Source organism: Dermochelys coriacea, chromosome 26 (genome assembly GCF_009764565.3).
Source record: "Dermochelys coriacea isolate rDerCor1 chromosome 26, rDerCor1.pri.v4, whole genome shotgun sequence".
NCBI classification, from domain to species: domain Eukaryota; kingdom Metazoa; phylum Chordata; order Testudines; family Dermochelyidae; genus Dermochelys; species Dermochelys coriacea.
Genome location: NC_050093.1, coordinates 7,463,778 through 7,486,743, shown reverse-complemented (window position 1 = coordinate 7,486,743; position 22,966 = coordinate 7,463,778). Strand labels below are relative to the sequence as shown.

Here is a 22,966-nt window from a genome sequence, read left to right as displayed (position 1 = left end):
AAGTACTGGCTTGAGATTCAGGAGATCTGGGTTCTATGCCAAGCTCTAACACAGATGTCTTGGGCAAATCATTTCACACTGTGTGCCGGTTCCCCAACTGGAAATACTCGTATTTTCTGTCTCCCACCCTTTGTCCTGTCCATTTGTGGTGAGTGCTAGGAGCTAATGTAATACAAACAGCAACAGTGTCTTTTCAATTACCGAACTGGGTTTATTTTAAAAACGCTGACCTGCAAACATTGTCTCCAGCTTCACATTTCTGCAATACGATGGGCAAATTTGCATTTTTCTTAATGCTACTTTGCCCCTAAAATAACTATTCCAAAGGTCAAGAGATTATGCTTCCTCAGCTCTCATCTTAAATAACTTTCGTGACACACAGCTCTGGGGCATTTTGTTTGTTTGGTTTGGTTTGCTTGTTGCTTGCATTGACATTTAAAAGTTACACACAAATGTGGCTGGAGCTGGAGCGGTATTTCTTATTTACAGGGCATAAGTGGTGCTCAGAAGCATCAGTGCAGACAAAGTCATTGCCCCATGGAGCTTACACTCCATACGTACAGATAACAAAGCTAGCAAAGAGATCAACACGAGGGTGGGGGATTAGTAGGTGGCAAAACAAAGGGAAGAGGGGTGAAAAGCTTTTGTGGAAGCATTTTTACACTTGGCAGAGATAAGTCCCAGCCAAAATCCTGGATGTGCTCACCCTGTCCCCACCCCCAAACTTTAGAGAAGTCCAGATTTTGCAAGTCTGGCCCATTTCTTTAGTAATTATAAGATCAGTCAAGCTTGGTTACAAAATCCTCTGATTCCAGAAGCTCTGGGGGGCGTGGGGCAAGGTACCACTCCTTCCACTGCATAAAAACAGGATTATAGATTAAGCATGGTCCAATGGATAAAGTACTGGATTGGGAATGAGGAGATTTAGGTTCTATTCTTAGCTTTGTCAATAACTAACTGAATGGCCTAGTGCAAGCTATTTATGGCCTGAGCCAAAGACCAGTGAACTCAATGAGAATCTTTCCAGCAACTCCAGTTTGCTCTGGCTCAAGTCCTTAACCTCTCCATGTCTCAGTTTCTCCATCTGTACAACGCACATCACAGTGATATCAAGCCACCATTCTAAAGCACTTTGAAACCATAGAATGAAAGGGTTGTGTTACATATAAGTATTATATAAAGCTATATTCCAGCACTTCTTCATGCTCTCCACTCATCCTTGGAACCAATGAATCCTCTGATTTTTTCAGAATTCTATTCTAACTTTCAATAACATTACTCAAGAGACAAGGTGGGTGAGGTAATCTCTTTTTGGACCAACGTCTGTTGTTGAGAGTGCCAAGCTTTGGAGCCACACAGAGCTCTTCTTCAGGCCTGGGAAAGGAACTCCCAGCATCACAGCAAAATGCCAGGTATCTCTAATATCCTGGGATCAACATGGCTACAACGACACTGCATAAAATAACTTTATTCATCATTTGCAGTGAACAAGTGCTCGTGGCAATGGTCATTTTAGCTGTTTCTTTTTTTTTTTTTTTTTCAAATACAAGTCTAGAAGCTTCAGACAAACAGTAGACTAGTTAAGAGTTTCCCTCAAGTTTATTCCCTTGCAAGGATGACAGTGGATAAATTTTAGGATGAAAGGGAAGATTTTCATGCCAGAACTAAAAGGAAAGGAGAGAACATCAGTGTCTCTCTCTCTCTCTTTCTCACACACACTTTCTCTGCCCAGACATGTGTTATTCATTTGGATAGTTGTATTTGACTAAGATAAAAATACTTTCTATAGAGAGAGAGTGCCTTTTCTCCCAAAACCGGAAAAAGGACCCTACAATAAAATGAGATATATTGGACTCATGTCACCCACCACTGAAATGCAGCCACCCCTGGGGTGCGATAGAGCAGCTGTTACATGGTATTGCTGTGTGCTATTTTGGAGTTTATGACAGAAGCTGAAAAAAATAAGGGCATCCCTGTTGAAAATGCCACTGGAAAATTTCAGGAGGTAGAATGCTGAAATTTTCAGGATACAGGGGTTAACAGCCTGACTCTTACAAAAAGTGCCATGAGATTTTTTTTTTTTAATAACACCTCTCATCTAAAAGTTTATTTTTGTAATTTTAGGTTTATTTGTGTAACAGTAGCACTTAAGAGATCGAAAACAGAACTGGAACTCAGTTTTGCTATACATATACAGACACAGTCATTGCCCCAAAGAGCTTACAAACTACACGAGCAAAGCAAAGTGCGGGGAGAGAGGAGAAATGTATTACTATGCCCATTTTGCAGATGGGGAACTGAAGCCCACAGAGTAAATGGCTCACCCAAGGTTACACAGAGACAGTGGGGCAGAGTTGGGAATAGAACCCAGAACTCCTCAGTCCCTGGTCACTTCCTTATCCACAAGACCATCCTTTCTTTTCACTGCAGTATACCACACTGAGAGCCACTGCACTGCAGTGAGAAGGGGATTCCTTCATTCACCTGTGGCAATCAAAGTAATGTCTGAGACAGAAGCAGACAGTGCAACATAATTTGCACCTGTATGAGGCTTCCTTGGCCAGCTCTCCAAAAGTGAGCGCTCTTTCCCCTTCCATCCCTGTTTTTGCCATTTTCCACAGCTGGTAAGAGTTACGGGCACGAAAAGAGATTCCAAACAGGATTGGAATTTGCGCCCCTCTTAGGACAGATTCCCAGAGCTAAAGTGAAATCTCACTCTGAGGAAGTCTGCACAAGTTCTACAGGCACAGTTCACTCAGGGGGCAGCGTTAGGATGCACATATAAAGCAGTGTCTTTTTATTGCCATTCAGTGGATTATGCAGCGTAAAGCACATTTCCCCAATTAAAAACTTCTACCAGCCAACATTTGGCAAACAACAGGTTGGGTTTTGCCTGGTCTTGTTATCGGGGGAGCAGGTTGTTCAACAAAAAGAGCACGCACGCTTGTGTGGCCAGATCACCCAGATGGAACAACCAAGAAAAATCTTTTTCACGATTTACAATGAAGTGCTAAATCCCAGACCCCGAGACTGTCTACCATGCACATTTCAAAGATGGCAGCCTGTGTGTTTCCTTTAAAAGGAAGGAAATTCTAAGGAGACTGACTCTGACCAGATGTTTCATATTTAATGAATAAACCATCCTGCGCTAAATCCTGCTTATAGGCAGAGCAAGGCACAACAGAAGGCCTTTAAGATTCATCTCACCATAGGCAACGAAGCAACCGCTGGCAACGATTTAGACCTTATCTATGCAGAGGATCTGCCCTGACTGCAGCCAATTGTGTAGCTTCACCAGGGCAAACCTCTAGTGTAGATGGCCCAAGCTGCTATAAGCCACAATTTGCATTATTTCAGTTTCAATAAATAGTGTCCTGCCTACATTAGGGGATTACATAACCCACTGGTAAGGGTGCATTGCAGGTCCCCCTCTTTGCTGATCCAGTCTGTTACAGCTCCTGCCTAGACAGTCTGGGCCCCTTAGTTCAAGCTGTATCAGCTCTTGAGGTCCCTGGTTCAACCCCCGGTATATCAGCCAAGGTAACGACCATCACTTTTGTACTATTCCGTGTGTGCTATTCCGGTGCCTGTAACTGGACAAAACCCCCACCGTGGACAAGGCCACAACCTAGCCCAGCAATCTGAGATGGTATTACTCTGACCTTCCAGCTGGATTCTACCACTGTAGGAAATAGGAACCCTTCACAATAACCCAGGCCCACCCACTATGGCCATAATTGGGACTTCTAAATTGTTATTTCATACACCCATTTAGTAAAGGGGGAAAGAACACAAACCACAAAGCTGGATTATAAGGCCCTCATCCAAAGGTCAGTGAAGTCAACAGGGGACTTTCCATCAACTCCAACGGACTTTGCCTCCAGGATTCAGCGTTTTCAAGGCCAGAAGGGACTGCTGTGATCATCCAGCCTGACCTCCTGTGCAGGACAGGCCACAGAACTTCCTCACAATAACTCCTAGACCATGTATATAGAAAAGCATCCAATCTGGATTAAAAAAAAAATAATGCAGAATCCACCATGACCTTTACGTTGTTCCAAAGAAAGACACCCATCCAGGATAGCTGATGACCTGGTGACTGGGGAAAACACACAGGACTCTGCCTAATTCAGAGGAGGAAGTTAAACCGGGTTTTCCTGCAACCCAGGTAAGTGCCCAAACCACCAGGCTATTCTGGGGTCCTACGTGCAGATCCTAAAGGCATGAATGGCACTAAACAAGTGGAGGTAGGCCAGAGATTTTGCTTTACCGTCTAGATAGGGGGCTGGGATTAGCTTGGGTTTATGCCAACTTCCAGGGGAGTCCTACCTACAATTTAACACGGCCCTCTCCCACAGGAAAACTCAGAGGGAGGGAAATCACACTGTAACTACTCTACCTTAGCCAGGCCCACCGACGGAAATTCTGGGCCCCAGGGCCAGGGCCGTCCCGAGGGGGGGCGGGGGCAGAGCCCGGGGCAGAAGTGACAAATCCGTCACTTCAGGGACCTCCCACGCCGGCCCATGGGACCCCCCAAAGCGCAGGGCCCAGGGCAGTCTCCATCTCCCATGTGCCCTGTGGCCCACCTGGGCGATTTAAAAGGGCCCAGGCTCCCAGCTGCTTCCACTACTGCAGCAGCGGCGGTGACCAGGGGCCCCCAGACCCTCTTAAATAGCCCAGGCCCCTAGGCAATTGCCCCTTTGCCCTCCTCGGACGGCAGGCCTGACCTTAGATTTTACCTATCACTCTGGTAGCTGGACCTTTCTTTAGGGTCAATTGCCCCTTGAGGGAATTTTCCCAGTGCAGGGAATTTTACAGAGAACTGATAACTCCCAGCTAGAGATTCTGGCTCATTTATGAGTTTCCATCCTCTTTTTTTAAATGACAGGCCATGACTTGTCTCTTGTGGGTGAAATTCAACCAATCCCTCACAAAGCCTTATCCACCATTTGGCCTTCTCAAGCAGAGCTTAATAAATAGGGCCTTACTGTATAGGCCTTCTGCACAGGGGAAATAGCACCTAGGCCCTCTGGTCTGAGATAATTGCCCTCCGGTTCATTTCATAGCTCCCTGTCTTTTTCATGGGCCTCCTCCAATCTAGACTTGTTTAGCTCTGTCAGTGTTATGACTTCGGAGCTCTCCCGCCAGCTGAGATTAAGATAACATTTATTGTTATACAAAGAAGCCAAGTGAGAGCTTCAACCTTTCTGTCTTGCAGCTCGGGAACAAACTGTGCATTTCAGCTCTTTCCATCGGAGCGGAGCCAGGCACACGGAGAATACAAAGAACTCTCAAGCTACGGTTGCCCAATACACCGAGACTCCTTCACTGCACACAGAGAAGGAGAGAATACAGCCCTGCTCCAATCCCTTAAACGGGGGGACGGGGACACCAACATTAGGAGTAAATATGAGGCATCTTTCTAGATGTGAGGAGCGGGAGAAAGACATCTGCAGGTAAAATTGCCCTGTGTTCATCTTGGTAACGCAGCCTAAGTCCTCACCAGGGCTGGCCGGAAAACAAGAATTCCATTTAATGAAAAATGCCAGGGTTTCAACATTTGTTTCCGTTCCGAAGCGGAGCAAAACTAAGATTTTTTCAACAAAAAAAATTGTGTGCGTGCGCAAAAAAACAGGATTGAGGGACTTGAACTTGAGTCTCTCAAATCTCCAGTGAATGCCATAACCAGCAGCCTGTAGAGATTTTCTCTGACTCTCTCTCAATCTCTTGTGTTGGAGATGTTCCACTTTGTATAAATAATTGAATATTCACTGGGCCAGAAAAAGAAACTGACTCTGTAGTCTAGGGGTAGGGCACTCAACTGGGATGTGGGAAAGCCAGGTTCAAGTCACTCCTCTGCATGATTCAGAGTAACCCTTCAGATGGAAACTGGAGGTGTAACTAATATGTCCCAGAGAAAAAACTTTATAGGACAGAGCTTCCTTTCTGGGGAAGCCATCATCCTGGTAAAACAGAACTTGAGACTTGTGCGCCTATATAAACCTAGTGATTTTCAGACCCAAAAAAAGCCTTTGTTAAGCTGGAGTTCAGCTTGTACAGATGCTGCATTAACATAGGAGGAATAAAGACATTTCTTGCGAGAACGCTGTTGTTCTCAAAAGAACAACCCACACACATCTGGAAACGAGGACACCCAAAGCTGAGGTCACGAGAGAAAGGAAACACAGACATGCAAGAGTGTCCACAGCAAAAGACAAAAAAGAAAATTTGGAGTTTCTATGTTGAAACCTCTTTTTGGGGGGCAGAGGGGAAGCTGAAGGCAGGAGGAGGTACCCACATCTATAAGAGAATTCCCCAAGAGCCACCTGCACCCCCCACCCTTTTTGGAACCTTTATAATTCACAAATGCCTTGCCTGATTTCCCTCCGTCTTTCCAATAAAATTATTATTTGTGTTCCCATAGCACCTAGCAGCACCAGTCATGGATCAGGATCCCATTTTGCTAGGCACTGTACAAATACAGAACAAAAAGTCCTATTGCAAAGAACTTGCAATCCACTCTGAATTTAAATTCCTGATGGTGGAGTTTCAGGCAGATGGCAGACAACATGAGGACGAATTTACTCTACTCTGCTAACGGCTGGCTAAGGAGGAAACTGAACCACCATGTAAAAATGCTATTTTCTGGTAAATTCAGGATACATCCAGCTTCACAAAAAAAGGCTGTTTTTAACTTTGAGCCTCTCTCTCTCTCCTCTTTGCAAAATCAGCTCCTATGTTGGCTCTAGTGATGATTAAACTCTCTCTTACAAACACACTCCTCCACTACCACACACATCACTGTAAACATACACATCAGCAGTATAATCTGCTTTGACATGCAAGATCTGGCTGGCTGTCTCCAGCGTCAAGGTCAAAGAAGTGGAAAGAGACCAACTCACTAACAGCAAATTGCTGAGCAAGCAACTTGCCCTGCTCAATGGAGATACCAAAGCAGGGAACTTGTACATGCTCCTGCCCTCTAATAGATGCTGTTTGTGGAAGTTTGATGACAATTTATATTCACGAAAGGCCTTTTGGAGAGAACAGGGATATCATAAAATTGAGATATGGGTACTGTACTCTTCCCAGAATATAGCTGGCTGTATTCTGTTCCCAGCAGAAGAGTATTAGACAGCCCAGTTTAACAGCTAAATCCACAAGATCTAAGTGTTAATTTTCATTTGCGCCTGTTTTTAAAGCAGTTTTTAATAGCTAATGATGTGCTGTACATAACGTCCTTGTATTTAAAAGGGACAAATATCCAGCAAGTATGGCATAACAACACAAGGAGCTCAGCTACTATGGTGATAGGAGTAATAAAATAACCTACATGAGTGGTTCTCAACCGATTTACCATTGTGGGCTGCATATGCAACTTGCTGTGTGCAGTGTGGATACAGCCCACGTAATATATATACTGCCCGTATGGCCCTGAGGATGTCACATGGGCCACAGCTGTGTGCTGATAGGTCCGCAAGTGGCCATGGATTGAGAATCACTAGCCTAGATAATCAGTTCAGCAGTATAGTTAACGAGGCAGTTATGCTTCATAAAGTGACAAATATATTCTGGGGTTCTGGAACTCTTCTCCCTCAAGGTGTCTCAGTTCAGTTTACAAATCAAAAAATGGTGATTTTTCTAAACTGGCAGATCTGAAAAGAGCACCTTAGGTCTCACAATCCATGACATCATCCGACTGATAAGAAAGATCTTGTGACTGGAACTCAGAGCTTGTCTACACAGGATGTTACTGATCGGCAAGCCAGGGTGTGAATTTACAGCACACTTGGGTGCCATTCAGTAATGTCCCATGTAGATAAGGCCTTCGTTTGCTGATGTCTGAGGCAGAACAGAATCTAGCTTGCATTCATATTCGCTAGCTCTCCGGGATCCGAATGTGTAAAATTCTTTGCATGTGTCAATATGGCAGGCAGATATAATCAGAGAGAGACAGGAAAACGAGATTTGGAGTAAGAAAGCGCCATTATTACACAGGAACTTTCCCAAACATCACCACACATTACACACAAAGACATTTAATTTAGAGAAATATGTAGCACATGAAGAACGCTCGCATGCCAAAACAAGAAATAGGCCTTGTATTTCATGAGTTGAGAACAACTTATACGCCTTCAAAACTAGAGACAAGCCTGCGACAAGCTTCTTCAAATTGGGCAAGTCTGGATGCAAACTTCAAAACTGTCTCACCTTTTTAATGGGCCGAACACCACCAGACTTTAACTGGAAGTTTGCATCTGGATCCAAGCTTTGTATCCTACTAGAGCTGGTCACAAAGTGGTAAATACTTTCCACAAACAATTTCAGAAGCAACAAAACAAAACAAAAATCATTTTCCCTAAAGTTTTTATTGAAATTTTCTAGTTTTGGGGGATATCATTTTAAAAAACTTGTTTCAGATATTTAAACTTTTACCAAATAGAGAGGTGGTGGTCTTGGACTTACCTTCATACATCTCCAAAATGTGAACCGTATCACCAACCTGCAAGGAGAGCTCCACATCTTGGGCAGCCTCATAATTGTAGATTGCTAGAAGTGGGGGAGAGAGAGAAAAAAAATATATAATCATGTGGGAAGTGAAGCAGAGCAAGAGAGCATGAAGATAACCAGATGTTGCAATCTGATGTCTTGCAACCAGCCAAACCCTTTGGAAGGGTACTGAAAATGATTTTACTGACTAGTAGCTATTCGGAGCATAACAGACTGGGAATGTGTGTGTCACATCTCCCTCCCGCAGCACGTCTGCTCAAGAATAAGAACATACTAACTTGTTAGCAGCTACCTGGGGTGGAAGAGCTCCGTGCTGTGATGCTAAAGGTCCTGCGTTCAAACCCTGCTAATGACTCAGGCAGGGGAAGGGAAGTCGCTACACAAACATTGGTCCTGGACCAATTATAAGACAAAAGCCCTTCTTTACTAACCATTCAGAAAGCTGGTGGGAGAGCAACTTCGTCAAGCACATGCAAGACAAAGATTTTCCATTTCAGGGGCAATTCTAATGCTCCATATTAGTTGTCTGGGCCTGTTGCCACAGAGCGTGGCTGCTACCAAGTGATCCGGCACATCTTTGGCATGACTGAGTGTTACTGGTGTCTTGAGTAGGGAACACGTTAACAAGCAAGCTTGTGATTCACCATGCGCTACATCTCTAACTAAAGCAACGCCAATGCAAATGCCGTCACTGAGTTTCAATGGGAACAGGATCAGACCCCAAGCTGGCAGTCGCTACATTCGTCTTGCTCAGCAGCCTTCTAGAGTTAGCACTGTACTTGGGAAAAGCCGTCAGGATGGGTCTTGGCTAGACTAGAAAGCTGCACTATTGTGACTTGAATTGGCTTTTAACCGACCAAAATAAGCACGCACAAACAGCCTTTTACATCATTTTAAACTACACCGGTTTAAATTCACACCTTAAGTTATACCAGTGCAGCTTTCTCATTTATCTGAGACTTGACACTCAGAGCAGCGAGGGCATATTTAGATGTCAGTTGTCTCTTTGCGAGCCACTCCCTAAGGAACTGCAGAGGTGAAGTACAGAAGCAGTAGGAGGGAAGTACACTGCATTTTCAAGGAGGGACATTAAGTTGGCAAATGTTACCAGCTGACTCTAGCGAAGTGGCTCCTACTTCAGAGGGTTTGTATGTGAAGGGCGCCCTTTGAACATAATTAAAAAAAAAAAATCTTCAATTGCTGCATCAGGAAATTGACAACATCAAATGCCTATCATTTCCAGCAGGGCGAAGTATATTACTTCCTGACTTGAAGCCAATACAAACAAATGACTGTGGCTTACCACACCGGAAATTATATCACGCACTAACTTACTTTAAAATCCTGCAGAGCTACAAATAACGCAGCAATGAGTGGGCAGGTTATGTGAATTTCCTTCAGCGCCTAAAATAGGCATTTGTTCATAAACATTTATTTTCTTAGGCTGCTTTGTTAGTGTTGATCGATAATGGACCAAACTCACACTGGGTGCAACTCCAATGAATGCATTACTGGGGGAGATGACTGACTAAGCCCCCCCCCCCCCCCCGCAAAGAATCATAGATACAAAGGGATCATCCCAGTCTGACCTACTGCATAGGGTTGCCAACTTTCTAATCGCACAAAACCAAACATCCTAGCCCTGCCCCTTCCCTGAAGCCCCTCCCACTGCCCCATACCTGCCCTAAGGCCCCACCCCCCACTCCCTACATTCCCCCTCCATCAATGGCTCGCTCTCCCCAACCCTCACTCACTTTCACTGGGCTGGGGCAGGGTGTTGGGGTGCAGGAGGGGATTAGGGCTCTGAATGGGGGGGTGCAGATGTTGGCACAGGGCCAGAAATGAGGGGTTTGGGGTGTGGGAGGGGGGGACCAGGCCAATAGACCAAGTACTTCTGAAAGTTTTCATAAAAGTGCCGTGTACGACCCTGACTAAAGGAACTGCCTGCTGTCCATTGCAGGAAATCTGCCAGATCACTAAAGCTAGGAAGGATTGGGCCAGGCCATTACTTGGATGGGACAGCTCAAAAGAACCCCAAGGTGCAGCAGGAAGTGGTGCAGATGACTCAGGTGAACAGAACTCTTGCTCATGAATCACTTCTGAACAGAAGTCTCAGTAGGCAGTGCTAGAGGGCACAGGGCTACTGGAGGTGCCATTCTTCAGATGTGATGTAAAACCAAGCATCAAACAGTCTGTGCTCATTAACAATCCCACAGCTCTTTCGCAAAATTAGAAGATTAAACCCCGGGCATCCTGGCCAAATTCTAACTTGTCTAATTATATTCTACCAGCTGAAATTCCTCTTGTGGTTTAACTGGATGCTACTTCGCTCTCCGTCTTAAAACACTGTTTAATGTTGTGCAATGTTCTACCTCAAAGGTGGCTGCTTTTCAGTGAAGGGGGTGAAGTGATTGCTACATATAGCTTGTAAGTACTTCAGGCTTCTGTGGAATTAAAAAGCACAATATAAATGCAAGTCACTATTTCTCCATAAGAAACTGCTTTAGCTTCCACTAAAACAGTCAGAGATGTTGAGCGTGTAACAGAACACAATCCTTCCGGTTTTTTGTTGTTGTTGTTGTTTTTTCCACCAAATGCATCCGATGAAGTGAGCTGTAGCTCACGAAAGCTGATGCTCTAATAAATTTGTTAGTCTCTAAGGTGCCATAAGTACTCCTTTTCTTTTTGCGAATACAGACTAACACGGCTGCTACTCTGAAACCTTCTTTTTAAGGTTTGGTTGGAATTAAGTTTCAACATTAAAGAGCATACCGGGGGGTGTGGTGGGGAGGGGACAGCAAGACTCCTTCCATAAAGGGCGAATGTTTCGAACCCCCACAGGTAATGGCCTTGAGCAGAAGAAACATACTTCTGCCACTATTCATCAAAGATAGGCAAGATAAACAGTATCTTGTTTTGCTCGATCGAATTAAACAAGAACACAGAGTCACTGTATATAAGATCTCCTACCCAACTCTTATGTGCAAAGTTACGAAAGACAAATCGCTGGCATATTTTCCCTGGGAGCTTTACTGTTTGCAACTGCGTGCGTCTTACTCTTTGGAGCCAGCCGCATCCAAGATAGGCCATCTACAGCTATTTAAGCTGTTTGCACTTTTTATTGTGTGTGTTTAAACTGACCTTTAGGGGGCTTACAAGAAAAAGTTATCTGCACCTACCAAATAAACATGTTCCTGGCATGAAGACATAAAAATCCTTCATGTACAACTTAAAAGTGCATTAACGTGTGCCCTCAAAACTGCAGTAATATTTGAAGTTAAATTTGCCTTTCTTATGAGTAAGCCTCAGTTGTGTTCTCTCCTCTATGGAACTTGGAAGCTTAGAAGAGCTGTTCTTTTCCTTTGTTTTCTCTAAAGAAAATGGTTGTGCAGAACTAACCTTGAAGTCTAGAAAATTTAATCTGAGCTGAAAGACACAGAAGGAAAGTATTAGCCATTAGAGAGAGAGAAATTGGGCTTGTTCTAACAATCACATTCTTTGAGTATAATTCTTAGCAATGCATCACTTTGTTTCATTTACATGAGACTAAGGAGGTCACCAGATTTGATTAACAGCAGGTAAATTTAAGACAATACTTTTTCAGCAATTTGTAGCCAGCCTGTGGAATTCATTAACAGGGAAGGTCAAAGGGGCAAACACTGCATCTGGATTTAAGAGGACAATGAATAATTTTATGACCAACAGCAGCAACTGTAGTTATAAAGACTAAGACAAAGGGAGATGAATCTCATGCTTCAGGGCAAAAGCTGATTCCTTATAGGCATCAGGAAGAAATTCCATTTCCCACAAACACAGCATTGCACAACTGGCTAGATGCTGTGTGCGTGGAAATTAGGGGTTGCTTTCTTCTGAAGCATCATACGCTGAGCATCCCTGGAGACAAGATACAGGAGTTATCCATGCAGTCAAAGGAGATGGCCAGTATTTATCCAGGGCTCTCCAAGGTAGCCAGGCCCTGAATTGTAGCCACAAATGAGCTGGAAGTCAGTGTAGTCTACGAAGAGTGCAGACGAAGCTTGGCAAGGGCTGGTACATGGTGGTGTTACAACTGGGCAGGGATGGTATATCTGAGGTGAGGAGCAGGTCTGATTTTACTCATATGCTCTATTGTGTGAGAGGGCCACAAGATGAAACATAGTACATTCCTGATCTCCAAAGCACCAGCCAGTGGAATTTGAATCACTTGAATCAGTGGGATCAGGTACCATCAGCACCACACGTGCGGCAGAAAACTCAAAGAACACCACACACACAAACCGCAAACTCACAAGGCCTCATTTCGTATCAGACTGTGTCCAAGAGATCTGGAGAAGACTTAACTTGCCACACTAACTCCACAACCGTTTGCAAGTCACTGGGCCTGACCTGTCTTCCACTAAAACCAACTGGAACTTTGTCTTTGCTTGCAACAAGAGCAGGATCAGGATCATTGTGTCAGTTCTATATATGCCATATCAACAATATTCGTTTACCGAAAAGGAGACAATCCTGTCAACTGCAATGCCACACATTAACCAGCTTTGCACCAATGAGTGTATGTGCCTAGACAAGTAAGTGCTTTGTATTTATGTAATGCCTTTCACATGAGAATCTCAACACTCTTTACAAAGGTGGATGTCATTCTCTCTTCTTCAGATGGAGAGATTGAGGCAGGGCAGTTGAAGGACATGGACAACTCATCTTAGCAGAGCTGCAGAAGAAAACCAAGATTCCTGACTCATGGTCCTGTCACTAAACCAACAACAATGCCTCTCACCCACACTGGATAAAATGTTCTTAGAGCAACTAAATTTAGCCAGAGCATCTGGAAATAAGATTTATGGAGGCACAAACTTTCACGTATCCTTCTTTGTATAATCCAAAACAGAACAAAACAGCCTCGTTACCCAATAATTTGATTAAGCATGTTTAAACTGTAGATTACTTGGCTGCAAAATGCAACCACTGCAGGATCCATTCTCTCTGAGTTAGGTCAAAATATCCAGCCCTTCCCTCCCGTCCCCTTCAAGAGAACATGATAACTGCTTCCAAACAATACACCCCGCTTCTCAGAAGGCGTTTCTGCCCTAACCACTATCTCATAGGAGAAGGCAGCGCCTTGATTTCTCTGAACAAAGAATCACATTCAGTGCCTTTGCACTGAGCAGCCCTAAGCCTCATTACATCTTTCAACCGAAGAGTCACGAACTATTGTCTGTAAAGAGAACTATGTGCTGGAACTATCATCTGGAAAGAGAACTACAGTGACCATGCAGCTAGAGTTGGCATTTGCACTGGGGAGACCCGTTTGGAGAGCACTTGGTATGCTGTCTGTTGCCAAGATAGAGCCCCAAAACAGTGGCTTCATTTAAAAAAAATAAGCAACTGGCCAAGGAACCCGTTCTTAATAGGGACAAAGACTTTTTGATGTTTGGAGGAAAATCTTTTGAAATTGGCCAGACATTTAAGGCCAGGGGGAAAAAAAAATAGACAATGAGAATAGTTAAGAGTTGGGTGTCAGATTTTTTTAAAAAATTGTGGTTTGGGATCACGGAATAAACACATCAGCTGGGTTTTAATCCTAAAATGATCAGCCATGAAATAGTTAACAATACTGACGTTCAAGGCCCCAATTCAGCAAAGCAGTCCAGCATTTGCTTAATTTTGAACAAGTAGTGCCCTTGACTTGAACGGGACTACTCAGACGCTTAAACACGTCGTTCAGCTGCCACCATGAAGTTTCAGAGTTAAACTGCTGAGCTAAAAGGAAACAGTTTACACCAGTCTCGGACCTATTCTTTCAAGTTGGCTTTAGACTCAGAAAAACATTGCAAGTCTTACACTTGCATCGCATTCGGAAGGTTTTCTTCGCAATTTTAAGGACCAAAACAACAACAGATTCTCGACTTTGAAGAAAGGGGCGATTCTGTGGCATATTCTACACCTGCGGAATCAGGGAGCACATCTGGCCTTACATAACAGCATCTGTTCAGAAACCAAGAAGAACTCAGGACCTGATCTAGAGCCCACTAATGTTAATGGGAGCCTTTCCACTGATTTCAATGAACTACAATCAGGCCCTCTGAGGTGGGCAGCTGAGTTGACTCAAACTGATTATGCAGGAAAAAGTAATATCTCCATCTTTCCATATCTAAAATATTCACGCTCATCATCTTTCCTCTCAATTATTTATTGCCAAGTGTTTATTTGCATTACCATGGTGCCAAGGAGACCAGGACCCTATTGTGCCAGGCACTGTACAAACACAGAACAAAAAGACAGTCTCTGTTAATGCTATGGTTGCTTATACTGAAAACAATGGGTCAGATTTTCATCTCACTTACAGTGATAGTAATCTGGAGTAACACCACTGACTTTGCTGGAGTCTAGATATTTACTTTGGTGTCAATGGGAGCAGAGTCTGGGCCATGAGGCGTAATGCTGGTATTACTGGACACTCCAAAGCTCATGTGGCTTTCACCAGTTTGTGTGACATTTACAAATACAGTTACTATGTGTGCAGTTTGCACTGTGATCAAATCAGAGAGAATTCTTTAAATCCCTCCTATTCTCCCACTAAATGCATGTTTTAAGCAGCTCAAGGGCCTGTCCAGACAAAAGAACTTTTCAATCACAGCCCCTTTCTCTCCCCCACACAACTGTGCCACGAGAACAGAGCGCCAAGGGAATCCGTTGTAGGGAAACGGCCAAAAAAACAAAACCAGAAGTACAGACAGACAATAATTACTGTAACTGCACTTACACTGGATGAAATCCTGGCCCCACTGAAATTTCCACTGACTTCAATGGAGCCAGAATTTCACCCACTAACGACAGAGTTGAATAATTTCATAGATCAGGAGGTTTATGATCAACTAGTCTGATCTCCTGCATAACACTAGCCAGAGAGTTTTCACCCAGTAATTCCAACTGCCCCCCACCAACACAGCTGGCTGTGGGGTTTAAATTTTTGCTAGTATCATGCGCACAGTAATTTCTTATATTATTTTCTTGCATTCTAACTTATGTGTATCATAATGATGCACAAGAGAGTCATATTACCTTGCTGCCAGTGTGCGTTTTATTTTACATTTTTGTAATATGAAAAGAATTATAGCTTTATGTACTTCTTTACCAGGTTCTCCATTTCCTTTTGTTATTTGCACTCTAAAAATCCAATAGGGATTTTAAACTTAGGCAAAATAATTTCTCCACATTGGCACTCTCAGCTCATGCCTGGAGTAACAGGGTATGTGCCAGGCCAAAAGGGAAATACACCGGGGCCTGATCCACTCTTAAAAGTTTTGCTACCATAGCTTTGCTGGCCAGGAGTATGAAAAAAATTACACCCCTAACCAACACAGCTATGCCGGCGAAAGGCCCAGTGCAAAAGTAATTATACCACCAGATAAGGGCTTTTGATGGGTGTAGGTTATTTTGTTTGGGCAAAAGAATTATTTTGCTAGTATAAGGTTTGTCTCCACTAGCAGGGTTTGCCGGTATTGCTATGCTGTCAAATGCTTTCTAATGTAGGAAAAGCTCTTGGGATAGGCATGCGTGGAAGCTTGCACACTTCCCACATACTCTGTGCAGGGCTCAAGCTTCTGATTTTTCTTTCATATGGCTTGGGTAGGTAGCAACGACGACACATTTGTATCTAGGTATGACAGCCAGCCCGTTGCCGCAGCAGTGAGCTGATGAATGTCCTTCAAGCCCAAACGAAGGGGACACTTGGGCATGATGGGCTCCATCATTTGTGCCTGGTGACCACAGTCGCATGCAGCTCCATTTAAAGAGGGTTTGTCCACATCTCCCATGAGATGCCCTGAAGCAACTCAATCTGCACCAGTCCTATGAACATGAATCAAAACCCAGTTAGCGCGTGGCAGGGTCAATAACAAGCTGTTTGCTTTGAGCGGTTGAAACGCTCCAGGTGACTCTCCATTGAGCCTCAGTGTCGAAGATGAAGGTAAGGGTCTTGATGCAGTTCCATAGAGGGTTGCCGGATTTTAATCTTGTCTTCGGCAGGTTTTGCAGGTCATCGTGCAGCGGGATCCACACGTCTGCATTGACAGAGTCAAGAAAGCGAGAGGTCTGAGCAGCTCTTCTAATCTGTGGAGGCTGGATGAGCGATAGCCCATCATGGTGCTCCAGCCCACAGACCCTGTGAACTGCAACAACTGGCTTGGTATATTCTGAAGCTGAATATTGTGCACCAGTGTGGTCTCACAGCAGTCACACTAAACGCATTGACTCTCAACTCAATAACGCTAAGCGCATCAAGTCAGGGATGCTCAAATCAACTCTAGTCAACTGGCTCCCGGGATCAAGCCAGAGCTACTGATAAATTATTCTTCACACTTATGGGATAGATTTTCAAAGATACTGACGGGCTGTTGGGTACCCAACTCCCATTGAAAATTCACAAGAGTTGGCTGCCTAACTCCCATTAGAGCCTTTGAAAAGCTCCCCCTACCTAGCTAAGGATCTCAAATTTCTTTTGAAAGAATAGCAACTATCACTGGAGTCATTCAACAGATGGGAAATGGAGACATTGAGAAAGGGAAGTGATTTGGCCAAAAGTACACAGCAAGTTCTTGGCAGAACTGGGAATAGAACCCACAGACCAAAACAGCATAAGCTTGTCAGTTTCCAAGGGGACTAAATCAACTGACAATATTTCTATTTATTTTTAAGGGCAGCTGGTCTGGCGGGCTTCACAGAGTCAACGCTGGAACAAAACCATAAACTGCATCTCTGAAATTTGAGGGTGTTCAAATTCCAAATCCAGATCAAATTATAACTACTCCAGATATTCTTGATATCCCCTTAAGTATCTGATCCCTTTTGGAATCTTGCTAAGTTCTTGGTGGCAACGAGTTCCATGGTTTAATTACACACTGGATGAAGGAGCATTTCCTTTCACTCGTTTGGAAATTCGCACTTCCTCATTTAATTAATTTGTAAAAATTATGATAAAATCTTCAAGTCCTTTTAATTTCATTTAATGTCCCCCTGTGCTTGTGCTATGAGATAGGGGGAACAGAAGATCTGGATCTACCCTGAGCATTCATTTATAAATTCTTATGTCAAAAGGAAGTATTTCTTCACACAACGCAAAGCCAACCTGTGGAACGCTCTGCCAGAGGATGTTGTGAAGGCCAAAACTATAACAGGGTTCAAAAAAGAATTAGATAAGTTCATGAAGGATCGGTCCATCAATGACTATTAGCCAGGATGGGCAGGGATGGTGTCCATAGCCTCTGTTTGCCAGAAGCTGGGAATGGGCGACAGGGGATGGATCACTTGATGATGACCTGTTCTTTTCATTTCCTCTGGGGCACCTGGCACTGGCCACTGTCGGAAGACAGGATACTGAACTAGACGGACCTTTGGTCTGACCCAGTATGGCCATTCTTATGTCCCCTCTTATTCATCTCCTTTCTAAGCTAATACAAGACCCTGATGCCTAACACTGTCTACAAGCTCCGTCAGACCGCAATAAAGAGGCACTGTGGTCTCTCAACTTTTGCTCTTGATACATTACCAGTCCTCAACATATGCCCTGCATTCAACAAGAATTGGGCCTGTGTTCTGAACAGAGTTCAAACAAATAAAAAGGGAAGATAGGATCCTGGAATATCAGCCTCAGTGACAATCAGTTTCTAAGGCCATTGACCATTTCAGTTCGGGTCAATACCAATAAATTATTACCACCGCCTGATAACCATTCAATGCTTATAAGTTGGTGATCTCAGCCCAGTTGTTAACGGATGCTGGCATCTGCATCACAACAGATGCCCCTTTGGCAGTCTCAGCAGAAAGCAGAAGGGGAGAACGGGTCTACGAGACCGAAGTCTCCTTTTCAGTCCTCGAGCTGGTCACTTCAGGGTAGGATTGAGACACACTGGCAGCATGCCCTGTCACTGCCCATAGCATGCCTGTTCTGAGGATAAACAAAGGACTTCAGACCCGACGACTACCAAGCTGGCGTCTTTTATTAGCTCCAAATTCGCAAAAGGAATCTACATGCCATGTGCATTCTTTATTCATTTATCACCAGAGGCATCCGATTCCTCTCTCATCCCTGATATAGCGAACTTCCCTGCAAACAGGACACGAGACCTGACTGTTCCCTCTGGACAGCTCTCACTCCTATCTACAGTCTAGGCATGGGACCTAGATCCCAGAGCGACAGGTGGTTTATAGAACTGATTCGGTAAAAGTGTGCTATTGTGTTTGCAAGGTGCTTTCCCGCTCCATGCCCTGCAGGGCTATTTGCTGCTTAGATTTCAAAGAGGTGAAAAACCCAACTTGAAAGGTATTAATCTCTCAAAAATATGTGAAATCCTAGTGATTTATTTTAGCTCGGTCATTCTAATCCACAAAATGATCTCTCTTCCACCGCCACATGATCATGGAAATCAGCAGGAGTTTTGCCACGGTCTTTAATGGAATCAGACTCTGGCTTCTGGTCAATTCATCTACCTAGCTTGCTATTGTCCAGTCTCTTACGGACAGTGCCAAAGAGAATGTCAATGCTCACCCAGAACACCAGTTTTTAAAGTTACCTGAAAGAACCCCACATGGACCTATTTTGTCAGAATCATGGAGGGAGGTATCCTGAGATTCCTATGAGTTGATTGGCATTAATGCTTCACTGCTTTGCACATCCGTCAGCTTTTTACACTTGTGCAAAGTGGAAGCATGCCACTATGGAATCAGAATGACAGATTTCGTACCCACAATGCACATAACTACACAAGGTGTAATAAGGCAATGAAGAACGAAGCTTTAGATATTACAAACCTAGGACCTGATTCTCATTTACACTGAGGCCACTTTATGCAACTCTGGTAAATTACGTTTACACTCACTTTGAGACCACTTTATGTTGCCCGAGTGGTGTAAATCAAGTTTAGTGTAAATAAGAATTATGTCCCATATATTTAAGACATCCCAACAGCAGATAAAACCTCTTTCAGAACAAGATAGTTGATATCTATATTTACTGCCAGGTTTCAGAGTAGCAGCTGTGTTAGTTTGTATTCGCAAAAAGAAAACGAGTACTTGTGGCACCTTAGAGACTAACACATTTATTTGAGCATAAGCTTTCGTGAGCTACAGCTCACTTCATCGGATGCTGTAGCTCACGAAAGCTTATGCTCAAATAAATGCATTAGTCTCTAAGGTGCCACAAGTACTCCTTTTCTTTTTATATTTACTGCATGGCAGAAGTATTGGAGCTATACAAGACAGGCACCAAGCACTGAATTTAAAAATACCAATATATTATCATTACAGAAAGATTAAAGCTCTAAGGTTGCCACGAACAGAAAACTTTTATCTCAGTTTTATCTGAACCATTTGTTCCAGCTTTTTACACAAAGTTAGCACTTTCCCTTCCAGATTGGGATCAGTTTTCTTTGCAACAATGCTTCCTAAGATGAGAAAGTGGAAAAGGACATAAATAAAGAATGTCCCATGTACTCTGCAGAAGAATTATAACATCTTTAGAAAAGTTTTGCGTGAGTTCTTGGACACCTATCTAAACCCTTTAACAGATTACTAAAGTAAATTATATTTTTTTAAAGCACTTAATCTTAAATGTGTGCAAATTAGCTCGTTCAATACTGTATGTATCATACCAGAAAGATATTTTTATCATTTAAACTGGAAGTACATATTGCATTTGGGTTGTATCCAAACCAAAGCTCTGGATTTGAACATCTTCAGTCTTTGGAGCTGACCAATAACTGGCCACCTAGAAAGTCATCTAACAGTTCATTTTTATTTTTCAGTTCTATTAAAGCAGGTTTCCCAGCAAAGGCACAGATACCATTAAAATATTTTAGGCATTTCAGCCATAAATTAGAAGCAGTGGGCCTAAAAATGCAGTCTTTGTTCTGTCAGCAAAAGGATAAATGTGTTTATGGTTTTGGACTAAGTCAGTTACAAATTTAGCTTAATGTGTTTGCTTAAAAAGGATATTTTCCTAGGGAATTTTAACTAAAAGCAACGTCAAATTAAACACTTGGGCAATAAGGGGACGATTCTCAAATAACTAATTCTTTGCTTGGACTATGGGTTACATACCTCATGTGTAGAGCTGGTTCATCAAACTTTTCAAATTTTGAAAATGAGATGGAATTTTAAATTTTGAAATTAGAAAAAAAAACGGTTAAATTTTCCCAACCTCCCCCCCCCCCCATTTTTGACCCATGTGGAACCACCTGAAATTTTAATTTAAAAAAGGGACATTTTTGTTGTTATAAAAAAATGCATGATTCTTTTCTTCCAGCCAGCACCATTCGTGTGTTTCCTGAAGATCCCAGCATAAGAAATTAACATACACTAGATTCATTCCCAGCCCTGTCACTTTTGCACGCTTTTCTGAATCAGCAGTGTGGTAATTTTTAGTTATTGAATGGTTATAATTTAAAAACAAAAAGCTAGATGAAGCCCTGTGCTGTCCTACAGGCATAATTCATAAAGTGTTAAAAAAAAAAAAAAGCCTAAAATAGCTGAGATCTTAAAAACTGGATGGTAACCGACCATCAATCCCAATGATGGTTGAATCTGGTGATATTCTAAACAAAAAGAGACCTCAGCTGTGCATCTAGCTGTTCCCATCACTTCAAACTGACTAAAGTAACAGTCTAGGGATCCGAGTGACACGCACAGTGACAGTCCTGGAATCTTATCACATAGGTAAAAAGTCAAACACCTATTTCATGGGACCATTCAAGGTGAGTGTGTGTTAACTACTTAGGCTAAACAACCTGTTCACTCTTGTATTTAGCTGTGACACCCTGAGTAAGTTTCCCTGACCTACAGAAGAGCTCTACACAAGATCAAAAGCTTGTCTCCCTCACCAACAGATAAACGATATTACCTCCCCCATCTTGTCTCTCTAATATTCTGGGACCGACACAGCTACAACACATGTTTAAAAATACAACCAAGACTTGCCCTGCAGCAGATATGTCCAAAGCCCTAGCACACTTCAGGAACAGGAGTTAAGGACCTATCTTCAGATCATGTTCTATTTGGCCCCATGACCCAGCTGTACCTGTAGCATAGATTGTCCCTATGAAATCCATCCCTATCCAAGAGAGCATAACTGTGGTTAAAGCACCGGTCTGGGACTCAGGAGACACTGGTTCAATTCACTGCTCCACTGCAGACTTTCCATGGGAGCAAGTCTCTTAAGCCAAGTCTATACTAGATATTTTTGCTGGTATATCATCACTTAAGCTGTGATGTTTCTGTGACATTTTTGTGCAGGCAAAACAGTTATGCCAACAAAAAAAGTGCCTTTGCCCCTTTAGATTATTTTGCTCAGTGAACTGGTATATGCTATACCTGTAAAAACACTCCCCACCCCACCCCAGTTTAAACTGCATCTACAATAGGATACTGGGCAAACTTTTTCTAGCGTAGACTAGGCCTGAGTTTCTTTGCCTCTATCTCTCATCTGTAAAATGGGGACAGACAACTTCTGTACCTGATAGGGGTGCTGCGAGAATAACCATCATGGAATCATAGGACTGGAAGGGACAGCAAAAGGTCATCTAGTCCAGTCCCCTGCACTCAAGGCAGGACTAAGTATTATCTAGACCATCCCTGACAGGTGTTTGTCTAACCTGCTCTTAAAAATCTCCAATGACAGAGATTCCACAACCTCCCTGGGCAATTTATTCCAGTGCTTAACCACCCTGATAGTTAGAAAGTTTTTCCTAATGTCCAACCTAAACCGCCCTTGCGGCAATTTAAACCCATTGCTTCTTGTCCTGTCCTCAGAAGAAGAACAATTTTTTCTCCCTCATCCTTGTGACAACCTTTTTCGTACTTGAAAACTATTTTCATATCCCCTCCCAGTCTTCTCTTCTCCAGACTAAATTAACCCAATTTTTTTTCTATCTTCCCACACAGGTCATGTTTTCTAGACCTTTAATCGTGGTTGTTGCTCTTCTTTGAACTTTCGCCAATCTGTTCACATCTTTCCTGAAATTTGGCATCCAGAACTGGACACAATACTCCAGTTGAGGCCTAATCAGCGCAGAGTAGAGCCGAAGAATTATTTCTTGTGTCTTGCTTACAACACTCCTGCCAATACATTCCAGAATGACGTCTGCTTTTTTTGCAACAGCGTTATGCTGTTGACTCATATATAGCTTGTGATCCACTATGACCCCCCAGATCCCTTTCCGCAGTGCTCCTTCCTAGGCAGTCATTTCCCATTTTGTACATGTGCAACTGATTGTTCCTTCCTAAGTGGAGTACTTTTCATTTGTTCTTATTGAATTTCATCCCATTTAGTTTAGACCATTTTCCAGTTTGTCCAGATCATTTTGAATTTTAATCCTATCCTCCAAAGCACTTGTAATCCCTCCCAGCTTGGTATCATCCACAAACTTTATGTGTATATTAAAGATTGTGAGGCACTTATGAT

At 43.1% G+C, this 22,966-nt stretch overlaps 1 protein-coding gene across 3 annotated transcripts in view; it reads right to left on the bottom strand.

Annotated features, from left to right (window-relative positions):
* The window catches only part of DOCK5 (dedicator of cytokinesis 5), a 135,890-nt gene that overhangs the window by 97,929 nt on the left and 14,995 nt on the right, over positions 1–22,966 (bottom strand). For all 3 annotated transcript variants that reach the window (XR_006277089.1, XM_038384661.2, XM_043502956.1), the window contains exon 2: positions 8,467–8,550. Coding sequence is in view for 2 of the 3 variants with exons in the window: in XM_038384661.2 (XP_038240589.1) it covers positions 8,467–8,550 (84 nt within the window). In the remaining variant the exon portion in view is untranslated. The remainder of the gene's footprint in view (positions 1–8,466; positions 8,551–22,966) is intronic.